This window comes from Sapajus apella, unplaced genomic scaffold, assembly GCF_009761245.1.
Source record: "Sapajus apella isolate SASKATOON/1434 unplaced genomic scaffold, GSC_monkey_1.0 scaffold49, whole genome shotgun sequence".
Taxonomy (NCBI): Eukaryota; Metazoa; Chordata; class Mammalia; order Primates; family Cebidae; genus Sapajus; species Sapajus apella.
In genome coordinates this window covers 1,971,881-1,985,853 of record NW_022436989.1, presented here as the reverse complement: position 1 = coordinate 1,985,853, position 13,973 = coordinate 1,971,881, and the positions used below count along the sequence as shown (strand labels likewise).

General features: G+C 40.2%; 2 protein-coding genes across 3 annotated transcripts in view; both read right to left on the bottom strand.

Moving 5' to 3' along the window:
- LOC116525901 (kinesin-like protein KIF28P) overlaps positions 1–11,957 on the bottom strand; it is a 77,968-nt gene extending 66,011 nt beyond the window's left edge. The window contains 2 exon segments of the mRNA XM_032242031.1: positions 2,739–2,929; positions 11,854–11,957. Of these exon segments, the coding sequence (XP_032097922.1) occupies positions 2,739–2,929; positions 11,854–11,941 (279 nt within the window). The 5' untranslated portion in view covers positions 11,942–11,957.
- The window catches only part of AHCTF1 (AT-hook containing transcription factor 1), an 86,196-nt gene continuing 83,654 nt past the window's right edge, over positions 11,432–13,973 (bottom strand). For both annotated transcript variants that reach the window (XM_032242184.1, XM_032242185.1), the window contains exon 36: positions 11,432–13,338. In XM_032242184.1, the coding sequence (XP_032098075.1) occupies positions 13,146–13,338 (193 nt within the window). In that variant the 3' untranslated portion in view covers positions 11,432–13,145. The remainder of the gene's footprint in view (positions 13,339–13,973) is intronic.

Here is a 13,973-nt window from a genome sequence, read left to right as displayed (position 1 = left end):
TATCTTTTCAGTATTCTCTGTATTTCCTGTACTTGAATATTGGCCTTGCTAGGTTGGGGAATTTCTCTTGTATATCCTGAAGAGGGTTTTCCAGCTCGGATTCATTCTCTCCATCAAATATGGGATTATGTGAAAAGATTTAATCTATGTTTGATACACCTATCAAATGCAGATTAGGTCTTCTCACATAATCCCATATTTCTTGGAGGCTTTGTTCATTTCTTTTCATTCTTTTTTTCTCTGATCTTGCCTTCTCATTTTATTTCATTGAGTTGATCTTCAATCTCTGATATCCTTTCTTCTGCTTGTTCAGTTTGGCTATTGAAACTTGTGTATGCTTCATGAAGTTCTTGTGTTATGTTTTTCAGCTCCATTAAGTCATTTATATTCTTCTCTAAGCTGTTTATTCTTGTTAGCATTTCATCAAACCTTTTTTGAAGATTCCTGGTTTCTTTGCATTGGGTTAGAACATGTTCTTTTAGCTCAGAGAAGTTTGTTATTACCCACCTTCTGAAGCGTTTTTCTGTCAATTCATCAGACTCATTCTCCATCCAGCTTTGTTCCCTTGCTGGTGATGAGCTGTGATCTCTTGGAGGAGGAGAGGCGTTCTAGTTTTGGGTACTCTCATCCTTTTTGCTCTGGTTTCCTCCCATATTTGTGGATTTATCTATCTGTGGTCTTTGTAGTTGGTGACTTTCAGATGAGGTCTCTGAATGGATGTCCTTTTGGTTGATGATGAAGTTATTTCTTTCTGTTTTTTAGTTTTTCTTCTAACAGTCAGGCCCCTCTGCTGTAGGACTTCTGGAGGTCCACTCCAGACGCTGCTTGCCTGGGGATCACCAGTGGTGGTTGCAGAACAGTAAGGGTTGCTGCCAGTTTCTTCTGTTATCTTCATCCCAGAAGGATACCCGCTAGATGTCAGCCTGAGCTCTCCTTTATATCTTTGGATATACGGGGGTCAGGGAGCTGCTTGAGGAGATAGTCTCTCCCTTATAGGAGCTCAAGTGCTGAACTGTGACCTCTATTGTTCTGTTCAGAGCTGCTGGGCAGGTTTGTTTAAGTCTGCTGCAGTGGAACTCATAACCACCTTTTTTTCCCAGTTGCTCTGTCCTGGGGAGTTAGGGCTTTATTTATAAGTTCCTGACGTGCTGCTGCCTTTTTTCAGAGCTGCCCTGCCCAGTGAGGAAGTAGCCTAGTCATAGTCTGCCAGCAGAGGCATTGTTGAGCTGCTGTGGGCTCTGCCCAGCTGCTGTGTGAAATTCCTTGTGGTTTTGTTTATAGAGGTGTAGTTAGAACTGCCTTGGTAATGGTGGTCTGCCTCAGTAATGGTGGATTGCCTTGGTAATGGCGGACTGCCTCAGTAACAGTGGACTGCCTTGGTGATGGCAGACTGCCTTGGTAATGGCAGATGCCCTTCCCCCAACAGAGCTGTACCGTCCCAGGTCCAGCTGCACTTGCTGCAGAATTCTCAGCCCAGAGCGTTTCAGATTGCTGGTCTTTGTGGGGGTGGAATCCACCGAGCCAGATCACCTGGCTCCCTGTTTCAACGCTCTTTTTCTTCAGTTGAATGGGTGGCTCTGTCTCCCAGGTATTCCAGGCACCAGTTGAAATGGCCACCCAGATTTCTGTGAGTTTTTGTGTGGCAACCCACTGCGCTGGCTAAAACAGCCATGCTGGAAACTCGTGGCACTTTTCAGCCCAGGAATCTTCTGGTCTGTGGGCAGTAATAACTCATTTGGAAATGCGGTGTTCACTCACCCTCTACATTGTCTCTCTGGGAGCTGTACTCCAGTGCTGTTCTTATTCAGCCATCTTGGATCCGCCCTTGACCTAGCTTACATAGTTCTAACAATATATCTGCTGTCATTCTTGTTCCTCCAACTTTTCTTGTTTGTTTTTAAGATTTTATCACTAGATTATAGCAATTTAATTAAAATGAGGCTGTGATTTTCCTTATGTTTATTCTTAGGACTCATTTCTCTTCTTAGACCTGTGGTTTTATGGTTTCTAACAAATTTGGGAAAATGTCAGCCATCATTACTTAAAGTATTTTTGGCTCACACCTCCCTCCTATTCTTTTTGTGACTCCAATGACATGTACAGCTAAGATTGTCTCACAGGTCACTGAGGCCCTGTTCATTTCCTCCCCATAACTTTTTCTGACTGTTCTTCTTGTCTGTCAAAACTCAGCCTAAATATCGTAGCCTTTATTAAACCATTGTCCAGATACTGTCAGATTAAATGACTACCTCACCTTTGTACCCCATTATAGCCCATACATCTTATCACACAACCTGTACCATTTGAGTGCACTTTTTGCCTCTCTCCCTAAACCAAATTGTGAGCCACTTTAAGGCAGAACAGTGCGTGGCACACAATAAATTCTCATTAAAGCAGAAGTTCTGAAATGCTAAGTGCCTCATAAAATCTGCTTATTTTGCTTGTCTCAAAGAGGCAAAATATAATTGACTTGATTGCCATGCTTTTCTCAAAGTATGTAAATACATTGGCAAGCGAACTGATTTGAGTATCTAAAAATTACTTTGGCAATAGCTGTATTTTTGGACCTCATGTTCAGCATAGAAAGGGAATAAATTTAAGTCAAATTCTCATATAGAAGCATATATTTATGTTTGTATAAAATTATTATACTTTCACACTGTGAACACTTCATCAAAAACAGTAAAACAACAACAGCAACAAAACTGGCATTGAAACTGTGTTTTAAAGCAGTTTACCTGGCCTGCAAATTTACTACTAGGATCAGCTGAAATAAGGACAACATCTTTATCCTTTTGAAATCCATCGTGAGACCAGTATGCCAGGTCAAAAGTAAATGTCTCCACATGCTCTGGATTCTTAGGGTCCTGTATGGTGGTGGTCCTGGAATGCATGGAAATCACACATTTGCTCCCAGAATTCTTCCTCTCTACAGTCAAATTACAAATTCAGAGTCAATCATTCTAGTTTCTCTTTGTCATCCAAGTTCATTGTTTCACTAGTCTTTATACCTAGTAAGAAATTAAGTTCTCTGATTGTGTTACTTTTAGCAGCTGTAAGAACAAGCAGTTGTTCCTATACTCCCTCAAAATTCTTGAAAGGCTTGGCTCTAGTCATATTAACTTTCTGAGAAGAGCTGGCTCCCTAACACCTAACTATACTAATAACAATAACGATATTAGTGGAGAGACTGACTTCTGGCTTAATTGGTGAATTCCCCAGTAAAACAATATCCATTAAAAAATCAAAATTTAAAAACCACCTTTTAAAACCTCTAGAAATGGTCCTCAAGACAAACAGACAGTGAAGAAACATCTATTTATGGCCGGGTGCAGTAGTTCACACCTGTAATCCCAGCACTTTGGGAGGCTGAGAAGGGTGGATCACTTGAGGTCAGGAGTTTGAGACCAGTCTGGCTAACATGGTGAAACCCCATCTCTACTAAAAATACAAAAATTAGCTGGGTGTGGTGGTGCGCCTCTAATCCCAGGTACTCAGGAGGCTATGGCATAAGAATCACTTGGACTTGGGAAGTGAAGGCTATAGTGAGCTGAGATCGTACCTCTGCACTCCAGCCTGGCTGGCAGAGTAAGACTCTGTCTCAAAAGAAAAGAAAAGAAAAAACAAAGAAAAGAAAAGAGAAAAGAGAGAAAGAACCATGTATTCAAAAAAATATACTAAATTTGGTAAGAAATGAGTTTGTGGTATTTGAAGCAAGATCATTCCTTTTCTTCCCCCTGCCAGCTCAGCAGGGTGGAGACTCCACTCCGGACTGCTAGAGCCACTAACACTGGGCTCCCTCTCTGCTCCAGATCCCAGCTGGGTAACTTTCTTCCCAGGAAGATCAAGATAATAGCATTTCTAATTCTGCCTCTGTCTACCTGTTACTGATGAACTGGAGAAAGTGTGTGCACTCCAATGTGCAGGGACAATTTTGAGAAAGTGTATGCACTGTAATGTGCAGGGATGAACTGGAGAAAGTGTGTGCACACTAATGTGCAGGGATGTACTGGAGAAAGTGTGTGCACACTAATGTGCAGGGACAATTTGGAGAAAGTGTATGCACTGTAATGTGCAGGGATGAACTGGAGAAAGCGTGCGCACTCGAATATGCAGGGATGAACTGGAGAAAGTGTGTGCACTCTAATGTGCAGGGATGTACTGGAGAAAGTATGTGCACCCTAATGTGCAGGGATGAACTGGAGAAAGTATGTGCACCCTAATGTGCAGGGATGAACTGGAGAAAGTATGTGCACCCTAATGTGCAGGGATGAACTGGAGAAAGTATGTGCACTCTAATGTGCAGGGATGAACTGGAGAAAGTGTGTGCACTCGAATATGCGGGGGTGAACTGGAGAAAATGTGTGCACCCTAATGTGCAGGGACGAACTGGAGAAAGTATGTGCACTCTAATGCGCAGGTACCAATTGGAGAAGGTGTTCGAACTCTAATGTTCAGGGACAAACTGGAGAATGTGTGTGCACTCTAATGTGCAGGGATGAACTGAAGAGAGCGTGTGCACTCTAATGTTCAGGGATGAACTGCAGAAAGCATGTGCACTGTAATGTTCAGGGAAGAAGTGTAGAAAGTGTGTGTACAGGCCGGGCGCGGTGGCTCAAGCCTGTAATCCCAGCACTTTGGGAGGCCGAGGCGGGTGGATCACGAGGTTAAGAGATCGAGACCATCCTGGTCAACATGGTGAAACCCCGTCTCTACTAAAAATACAAAAAATTAGCTGGGCATGGTGGTGCGTGCCTGTAATCCCAGCTACTCAGGAGGCTGAGGCAGGAGAATTGCCTGAACCCAGGAGGCGGAGGTTGCGGTGAGCCGAGATCATGCCATTGCACTCCAGCCTGGGTAACAAGAGTGAAACTCCGTCTAAAAAAAAAAAAAAAAAAAAAAAGAAAGCGTGTGCACGCTAATGTTCAGGGATGAAGTGGAGAATAAGACAGTTTGAAGGCCAAAAATATCAAACACTTGTCTGTGAAAGTATTCCTTTAAAGGAAGCAGAATTTGATCGGATTCATTTGCAAAACACCTTATGCCCCAGGACATTGTTGAAAACAATAATCAGACAGCAAATAGTGAAGATTAACAGGTGGGCATGGTCAAGTACGGAGAGGAAGGGAGCCGGACCACAACCATTGCTCTCCCAGGGTGACTGGGGCAGACCCAGAACTCTGCTTTTCTAAGGAACAATGGTGGGATTGGGGGACATAACAGACTTCCCTAAAATAATCCAGCCAGTCACTAAAAAACCGGGAAATAAAAGTAGCAAGGCACAGAGGACAGGCAGAGCTAATAGCCAGAGTTGCTACAATATATCTACAACGTCCAATTTCTATGGAAAAATTAGGAGGCACACGAAGTAACTGGAAAGTATGATGCATACACTGGGGAGAAAAGAATAACAGAAACAGAGGGACCAGATGCAGGAATTATCAGGAAAACACTTTTGAAGTAGTCATTATACACATATTCACAGAATGAAAGAAAATTATGATTAAAGAAAGGATTATAAGGAATGCTTCCAACAAGTTAACACCAGCAAGTTAGATAACTTAGATGAACAAATTCCTGCAAAGGCAGAAGTGACAGAAATCGACTCAAGAAGAAAAAAGAATCTAAATTGATCTAGAACAAAGGAAGACCTAGAAGTAGAATTGCAAAGAACAGCTACCCACAGTGAAAAGTCCAGTCTGAGGTGGCTTAACTACCAAATTCTATTAAACGTTTCACAAACCTTCATACCAATTCTTCACAAACTGTTCAGAAGATGGAAGAGTGAATACTACTCAACTCACTTTATGAAATCAGTATCACTCTGATATTGAATCCAGACAAAGACATCATTAGAAAACAAAACTATGAACCATTATCTCTTATGAATATGAATGCAAAAATCCTCAACAAAATACTATGAAACTAAATCCAGCAGCATATACAAAGAATTGTACACCATGACCAAATGGAATTTATCCTAGGGCTTCAAGATTGATTCAACATGGAAATTATTGTATTAATCATATTTTTGATGGTTTGACCTCCTGCAGCTCACCAAGCCTGTCAGATTCCTAGAGATAGCAAGCAACTTGCCTTTCATGTGCAAATCAACCAATCCAAAGCCCATATCTCCAACTACCTCCTTCATCTAACTGTCGTCTAACTTCTATACACCAAGCCAGTACTTTCCCTCCTCTAAATCACCCCCAAGGCCAGGTACTGGACAAATAAAGGCCACCCTTACAGGTCACAGTCCACCAAAATAATTTATATTATCCAATCCTAAACTTGCTCAAATTTGCGTCCTCTGCCGTGCGCATTCCTTCCTGCAGAAACCACAACAAAGGCTCTAAGACATACTTTCTCCTGTACTTTGCCTGTTTCCCATGAGGCTCTGCATGGTGTGGTAGTTACATAGTTAATTTTTATGGGTACATACAAAATTTTATTTTTTTAAAAAAAAATTTAATTTTTGTACATACACAAAAATTAAAAATAAGGCCAGGCATGGTGGGTCACACCTGTAATCCCAGCACTTTGGGGAGCTGAGGTTGGGTAGATCACCTGAGGTCAGGAGTTTGAGACCAGCCTGGCCAACATGGTAAAAACCTGTCTCTATTAAAAATACAAAAAAAAAAAAAAAAAAAAAAAAGCCTGGTGTGGGTGTGGTAATGGACATTTGTAGTCCCAGCTACCCAGGAGGCTGAGGCAGAAGAATCACTTGAACCTGGGAGGCAGAAGTTGCAGTGAACAGAGATCATGCTACTGCACTCCAGCCTGGGCAACAAGAACAAAACACTGTCTCAAAAAATAATTAATTTTTAAAAATAAAGTAGGAATATATTTAATGAAAGAAGTACAAACCATACTCTGACAGCTATATGACTTTTTTGAAAGAAACTAAGAAATCAAAGATTGGAAAAACATCCTATGTTCATGGAGACCTAAGGTCATTTAGAAGGCAGTAGTCACCAAACTAATATACAGATCCAGTGCAATCCCTGTGAGAACCCCACCTGACTTCTTTGCAGAAAATGATGAGCTGGTTTTTCTTTTTTTTTTTTTTAAGACGGAGTTTTGCTCTTATTGCCCAGGCTGGGGTGCAATGATGCAATCCTTGCTCACTGAAACCTCCGCCTCCTGGGTTCAAGCGATTCTTCTGCCTCAGCCTCTTAAGTAGCTGGGATGATAGGCATGTGCCACCATGTCCAGCTAATTTTTGTATTTGTAGTAGAGATGGGGTTTTACCATGTTGGTCAGGCTGCTCTCGAACTCCTGACCTCAGGTGATCCACCCATCTTGGCCTCCCAAAGTGAAGGGATTACAGGCATGAACCAACACGCCCAGCCATGATAAGCTGATTCTGAAATTCATATGGATTGCAAGGGATCCACGGTAGCTAAAACAATCTTGAAAATGAAGAAAAATGTAGAATGCACTCTTCCTGACTTGACAACTTCATACAAACCAACAGTAATGAAGGCAGTGTGGTACTAACTAGGACAGACATACAAATTAATAGAACTGAGTCCAAAAAATAAACCCTGGCATTCATGGTCAGTTGATTTCCAACAAGGCTGCTCGAACCATCCAATGGGGAAAAGAATAATAGCCTTTTAAGAAACGATACTGGGAGAACTGGATAGCTGTGTGAGAAAGAATGAACGTGGCTGGATGCAGTGGCTCATGCCTGTAACCCCAATTCAGGAGGATCGCTTCAGGCCAGGAGTTTGAGACCAGCCTGGCAACACAGTGAGATCCTGTCTCTATTTAAAAAAAATGAAAGAAAAAATTAAATTAGTTGGGCTTAGTGGCACATACCTATAGTCCTAGCTATTTTGTAGGCTGAGGTAGGGGGAGTGCCTGAGCTTGGGAGTTTGAGGTTACAGTGAAGTATGATCATACCACTGCACTCCAGCCTGGGTGACTGAGTAAGACCCTGTCTCTTAAAAAAAAAAAATTAACTTGAACTCTTACTATATACAAGATTATTTTGAATCAAAAGCCTAAAGGTAAGAGCTAAAACTATAAAACACTTAGAAGAAAACAGGAGGAAATCATGACAATTTGGACAAAGGATTCTTAGTTATAACACCTGAAACAAAGCAATGAAATTGCCAAAATTTAAAATGTTTCTGCTTCAAAGAACATTGAGAATGTGAAAAATACAATCCACAGAATGGGAGGAAAATTTGCAAATTATGTATCTGATAAGGAATCATATTTGTAACCTATAAAGATCAGCTTATAATAGACAATCCAGTTTACAAAATGATTAAAGAGCCAGGTGCGGTGGCTTATGTCTGTAATCCCAGCATTTTGGGAGGCCAAGGCAGGCAGATCACCTGAGGTTGGGAGTTCGAGACCAGCCTGACCAACATGGAGAAACCCCGTCTCTATTAAAAATACAAAAATTAGCCGGGCATGGTGGTGCATTCCTGTAATCCCAGCTACTCGGGAGGCTGAGGCAGAAGAATCGCTTGAACCTGGGAGGTGGAGGTTGCTGTGAGCTGAGATTGCGCCCTTGTACTCCAGCCTGAGCAACAAGAACAAAACTTCGTCTCAACAGCAGCAACCACCACCGCCACAAGAAAAAAGAGCAAAGAATCTGAATTGATACTTCTCTAGGAAGATATGCAAATAAATACACATAAAAAGATGCTTGGTATCATTAGTCACTAGATAAATGCGAATCATAGTCACAGATGCCACTCACATCAACGAGGATGACTATAATGAGGAAGTCAGATAATAGTTGTTGGCAAGGATGTGAACAATTTGTAACCTGTATATACCGCTGTTGGGAATACATGTTGGTATAGCTGCTTTGGAAGACAATCTGGCAATATCTCCAATGATTAAACAGTTCCCTATGGCTCAGCAATGCCACGGTTAGGCATGTAACCAAGAGAAATGGAAATATGCCCACACAAAAACTTCTACACAAATGTGTGTAGCAGTCATTAATAACAGGCAAAAGGCAGAACCCACTGAAATGTCCATCCGCTGATGAACAAAACTTTGTGTATCCACACAATGGAATACTGAATATTCAGCAGCCATTGAGAATGACATTTTGACATATGCTACAACACGGACGGACCTTGAAAACCTGCTGTGTGAAAGAAGTGTCACAAAAGACTATGTATTATTCCATTCATAGGAAATGTCCAGAAAGGGAAATCTGCGGGAGCACATTAGTGGTTGCTTAGGGATGGGAAATAGGATAACTAAAAGGTATAGAAATTCTTTTCCGAGGTGATGAAATGTTCTGAAATTGACTGTGGTGATTGTCGCACATATCTGAACATATTTAAAACCACGTAATCGTATACTTTGAATTGTATTACCTCAGAGTTCTTTAAAAGAGACTGTGGTAGAAAACATGCAGCTAAAATAGTTGTCAGGCACTGTGCTCAACAACATACATTTCCTCTGTTCCTTCCAACAGCAATCTTGTCGAGTGGCAATAGCCCATTTTACAGATAAACTGAGGCCCAGAGAACATACTGCCTGAGAATATGTTGCTTATTTTATTTTTTTGAGACAGTCTCACTCTGCTGCCCAGGCTGGAGTGCAGTGGTGTGATTTTGGCTCCCTGCAGCCTCCGCCTCGGGGGTTCAAGCAATTCTCGTGTTTCAGCCTCCCAAGTAGTTGGGGTTACAAGCATGCGTGACTACACTGGCTCGTTTTTGTAGTTTTAGTAGAGACGGGATTTCACCACATTGGCCAGGCTGGTCTTGAATTCGGCCTCCCAAAGTGCTGGGATTACAGGTATGAGCCACTGTGCCCAGCAATATATTGCTTCTTATAACAAAGATGTCCTAAAGCAAGTTCTCTGATCCCACAATGAACTTAAGGACTAGACAGGGAGTCAGGAAGTTACACAGTGTCCAGGTCATCTAGGGCCTGTCAAGTTCTATTTTCAATTAATGGAAGGTTTTGAGCAGAAAGTTCCATGATACTCATTTTTTTCTTGTTGCTAGGTATAGAATGGACTGGGCAACAAGTTCACGTAGGAGGTATTGCAGTTGTCTGGGTAGGATGATCTGTGACTGTCTACAGTAGTGCCCCCTTGTCTGCAGTTTCACTTTCTGTGGTTTGCAACCAGCAGTCAACCAGAATCTGAAAATATGAAATGGAGAATTCCAGAAATAAACAACTTGTATGTTTTAAACTGTGCCACCCACCTGAGCAGTGTGTGAAAACCTCACACCATCCCATTGTCCTGCCTGGACCTCTATCCTTGTCCAGCACATCCGTGCACAGCGGCTTAGTAGCCATCTTGGTTGTCAGATGAACATGGTGGCACTCGAGTGCTTGAGCCTTTGTTATTTAATCATGGCCCCAAAGCACAGGAGTTCTGTGACTAACTTATAACCTACCATAGGTATGCATGTAGAGGAAAAAATGTAGCGGATATAGGGCTAGGTACTCCCTGTGGTTTCAGGAATCCACTGGTGGTCTTAGAACACAGCCCCTCTGGATATAGAGCATGCACCGGACCTTCAAGTTACCTCCTGAATCTGTCCTCTTTCCTCTTTGCGACTAGTCAAAGCTAGTCAACTTCGGTGGTGGACCTGAATACAATGCCATCTTCTCGAAAAGGGAACTGAAGGTTGTGTTAAGTACATGACCACTTCTTCAGTGCCTAATCCTACAAATCCTCATTTGCTGTTTACAACTTGCAGTTACTCATCCTGACAATATTAGAGGTCAGTGAAAATGACTGCAGGAATCGCCATCTTCCGTGTTGCTGAAGGTCTGGTTGGGCCAAAGCCTTTAACATACTGGTCACAAATTCATTGTTGGGCATTTATTTGATCAGTTAGAATCAAATGATTCTTTGATCATTAAGAAGCCATGCTATTTTAGAAGGCTTAAATAGTGGCTACACTTAAAAGTTAGTTAGTTATACATATAACTAAAGTTACATGATTATACAGCTGTGCCCATTGTTGAAATATTCCCAATACAGATGAATATAGAGAGGCACAGGACAGAAGTGATACCAAGCGAAGAGGGACAAAGTAACACTGATAATGGTAAAAGCAGCAAGTTGGAGAAGTGTGGGGGAGACCTCCTGTGAGGTCATTAGATCGTAGCCCACTCAGGACCAGTTACTATCAAATGGGCCTCCGCATGTTGTTCTGTCGAGCAAATCTTCACCAATATTTTACAAAGCCTTTATTCCTCTCAAACACTTCTATCTAGGAAGCCTTCAAGATCTGTCCAGGCAGAATTACCTACACCTGACCTGAGTCACCTCACCACCAAGACTAAGTATCTTTTTGGGTATATTGTTTACCTTACTATGATACTAAGTACCTTGTTTAACCAGTGCATTGATAATCACAGATACATGGTTGCTACCAGGTCCAAGAATGACTATCATTCACCTGCTATCCTAAAATGTTGTAGCAACACATTTTAAGGAGCAGTGTTTTTATTCAAGCTATATAAAGACATTTATACATAAGTACATACATTCATTTAAATATATAAAGTTCATTTAGAACAGGCAATTTTTTTGCTTATGATGTACATTCACAGAGGGGAAAAAAGTACATCCATTAAAAACAGGTACCACACAACTATATTCACCAAATTGCATTGGTTTAAAAAACTATTACTTGACATACATTTCGCCCATTTTTTCATTGTGCTACTTGCACAAAAGGAATGAAATTATTTACTGAATTGTTTAGATCTTTATTCATTTAACAAGTTCATTTAAGTAAGTTCAATATTCCATAAATGACAAGCAGCTTAAATACAGGTTTGATAACTGTCACTAAAGAAGTAATAAAGTCAGTAAATTTCTCGACGAGGCAGTGTAACACCCACCACTAGCCTGACTAAAAGGCCGCACTCGCACGGCGACTTTCACACTGTCAGTACTTGGCGTAGGCATTTTCATCCATTTCTCATTATCCATATTGTGATTTGGTAGAAAATAATGCAGAAAGCACACTGCTTATGCTTCACATTAAAACATTAAAAGCTTAGCCAACAAAAGCAGTTCATTTCTAGATGATCAATTATTAATAGACCGTTCATTACACACTATCAATTACCTGTTACAAATTATCTTACCACACTTATTTATTGATGAATTTTAGAGCCTACATCGAGTGTCATTACTTAACTGCACAGGTGTACTGCAGAGAACAGGGTGTTTGTTTTTTGCTTTTCCTTTTCTGCATCTACTCACACTCTCCCCAACCTCAATAATCTGTGCCTGAGGTCGCTAAGAATTTGCCCGTTCTAAAACCTGAATATTAAGGGATTTCTGTGGTTCAGTAACAAGCTCCTTCACAGCAATATTATAAAAATTTGTTCAGACGTTTCATCCTATCAATATTAGGCACACACAAGATGCACTGAATATCCATAGATTTATTTTACATTTTCCTTTGTCAAATCCTTTGATAAGGTGCAAGTGAGCAGTGAACCGGTCAATCTAACCTGGATTAGTCTTTGAATAATTAAGACTTTAAAGATAAAGAGCCTTTAAGCTTGCTGAAATAAGATGCCACCGGTATAGGTAACCAATGCATTACTTGGATTATCCATTTGAGGTAGGTTACGCAAAATTTGTGAAACTTTGATGGCAAAATTACATGCCCATAGTTCAATTTTAACACAGTAACAGCCCAAAACAATAAAATACATTTTATGATTAGAAATCTTAATCACAGAATCAAAGTGCATAAATTATAAAATAGTAACTGTAAAAAGAAGTTTCAATAGTTCGATCATCCCCATTTTAAGACTGGTCTAATATTTTAATTACAGAGAAAATGAGACCAATGAGCATATAAAATTATTGAAACAGATGCCCCTCCCTTTCAAAAATCTAATAAGACACAAACTACTGTGAAGTATATACTTTATTTAACATTCCAATAATCCATATTTACATACTATATAAATGTATGAAGTCTTAATATAAAATAGAAAAATTGCCTGTACTAAAACAATCACTCCATATGGAGTTACTTTACTTATTGAAGACCTTATGTTTACATAAAAATTTACAATAATTTATATAAATTATTTTCTTCCAAACTAGATATTTAGTAATCCACAATATCCTGATGACTTTACAAATAGGTGTACATTAAAAACTTGCCAAGAAATTACAGCATTTTTCTGCGTAAAATCTGCTTTGGAAAGGAAGACAGTTTCTTTCTGTTCCTCCCAAGACCTTTCCCCGTCACTTCCGCAGCTTTTCTTGGTTTGCTTTTGACCCCATCGACTGGGCTTGCCAAGGGAGAAATCAGCTTAATTTCTACGGGAGGAGGTGACCAAGCACTTTCTTTTTCTGTGTTTCTGAAAAAAAAAAAAGATATGATCAAGTAAGAATAAACACACGATCTTATAAAACTGGCTTCCCAACATGTTGAAAGAAACCTTAGGGGCTGCTTAGTGCTTTCATTTTATTAAACATGTAATGGTTTCAAGAAACCACTGAAGTGAAGCTTAAAGCTTCACTTATAAGCTAATGAGAAGCAGAGTTACAGTTTCATTAAGTGGAATTTTTCTTTCTTTTTGGATTAGAATATTTACAAACAATTCAATTATTGAATTTTCCCCTAAATGTTTCAAACGTATTAAAAAATGCTGCTGGATTACAAGGATGGGCCAAGGACTAGTAGCCAGCCCAGGGGATGAGAGCCCAGCAAGGCCCATGTGGCATATCGGAAATGTCAATTATCAAACACCAGCAATTAGCAAATATGTATAGAATTTCACAAACATGAGTTTCTCAAATATATATAATACCAATTTATATGTAAACAGTGATATCAGTCAATAGTGTATTAAATCCATTTTTAGATAAAATGCATCAACTTGTGCTTTTATTAAATTCAACCATGCCTAACTAAGCACAGCATGAACAAGATACTGTGTAACAAATCTAATTTTCCCATGGATACAGTTTTATTGCTTTTTGTAAAATAACT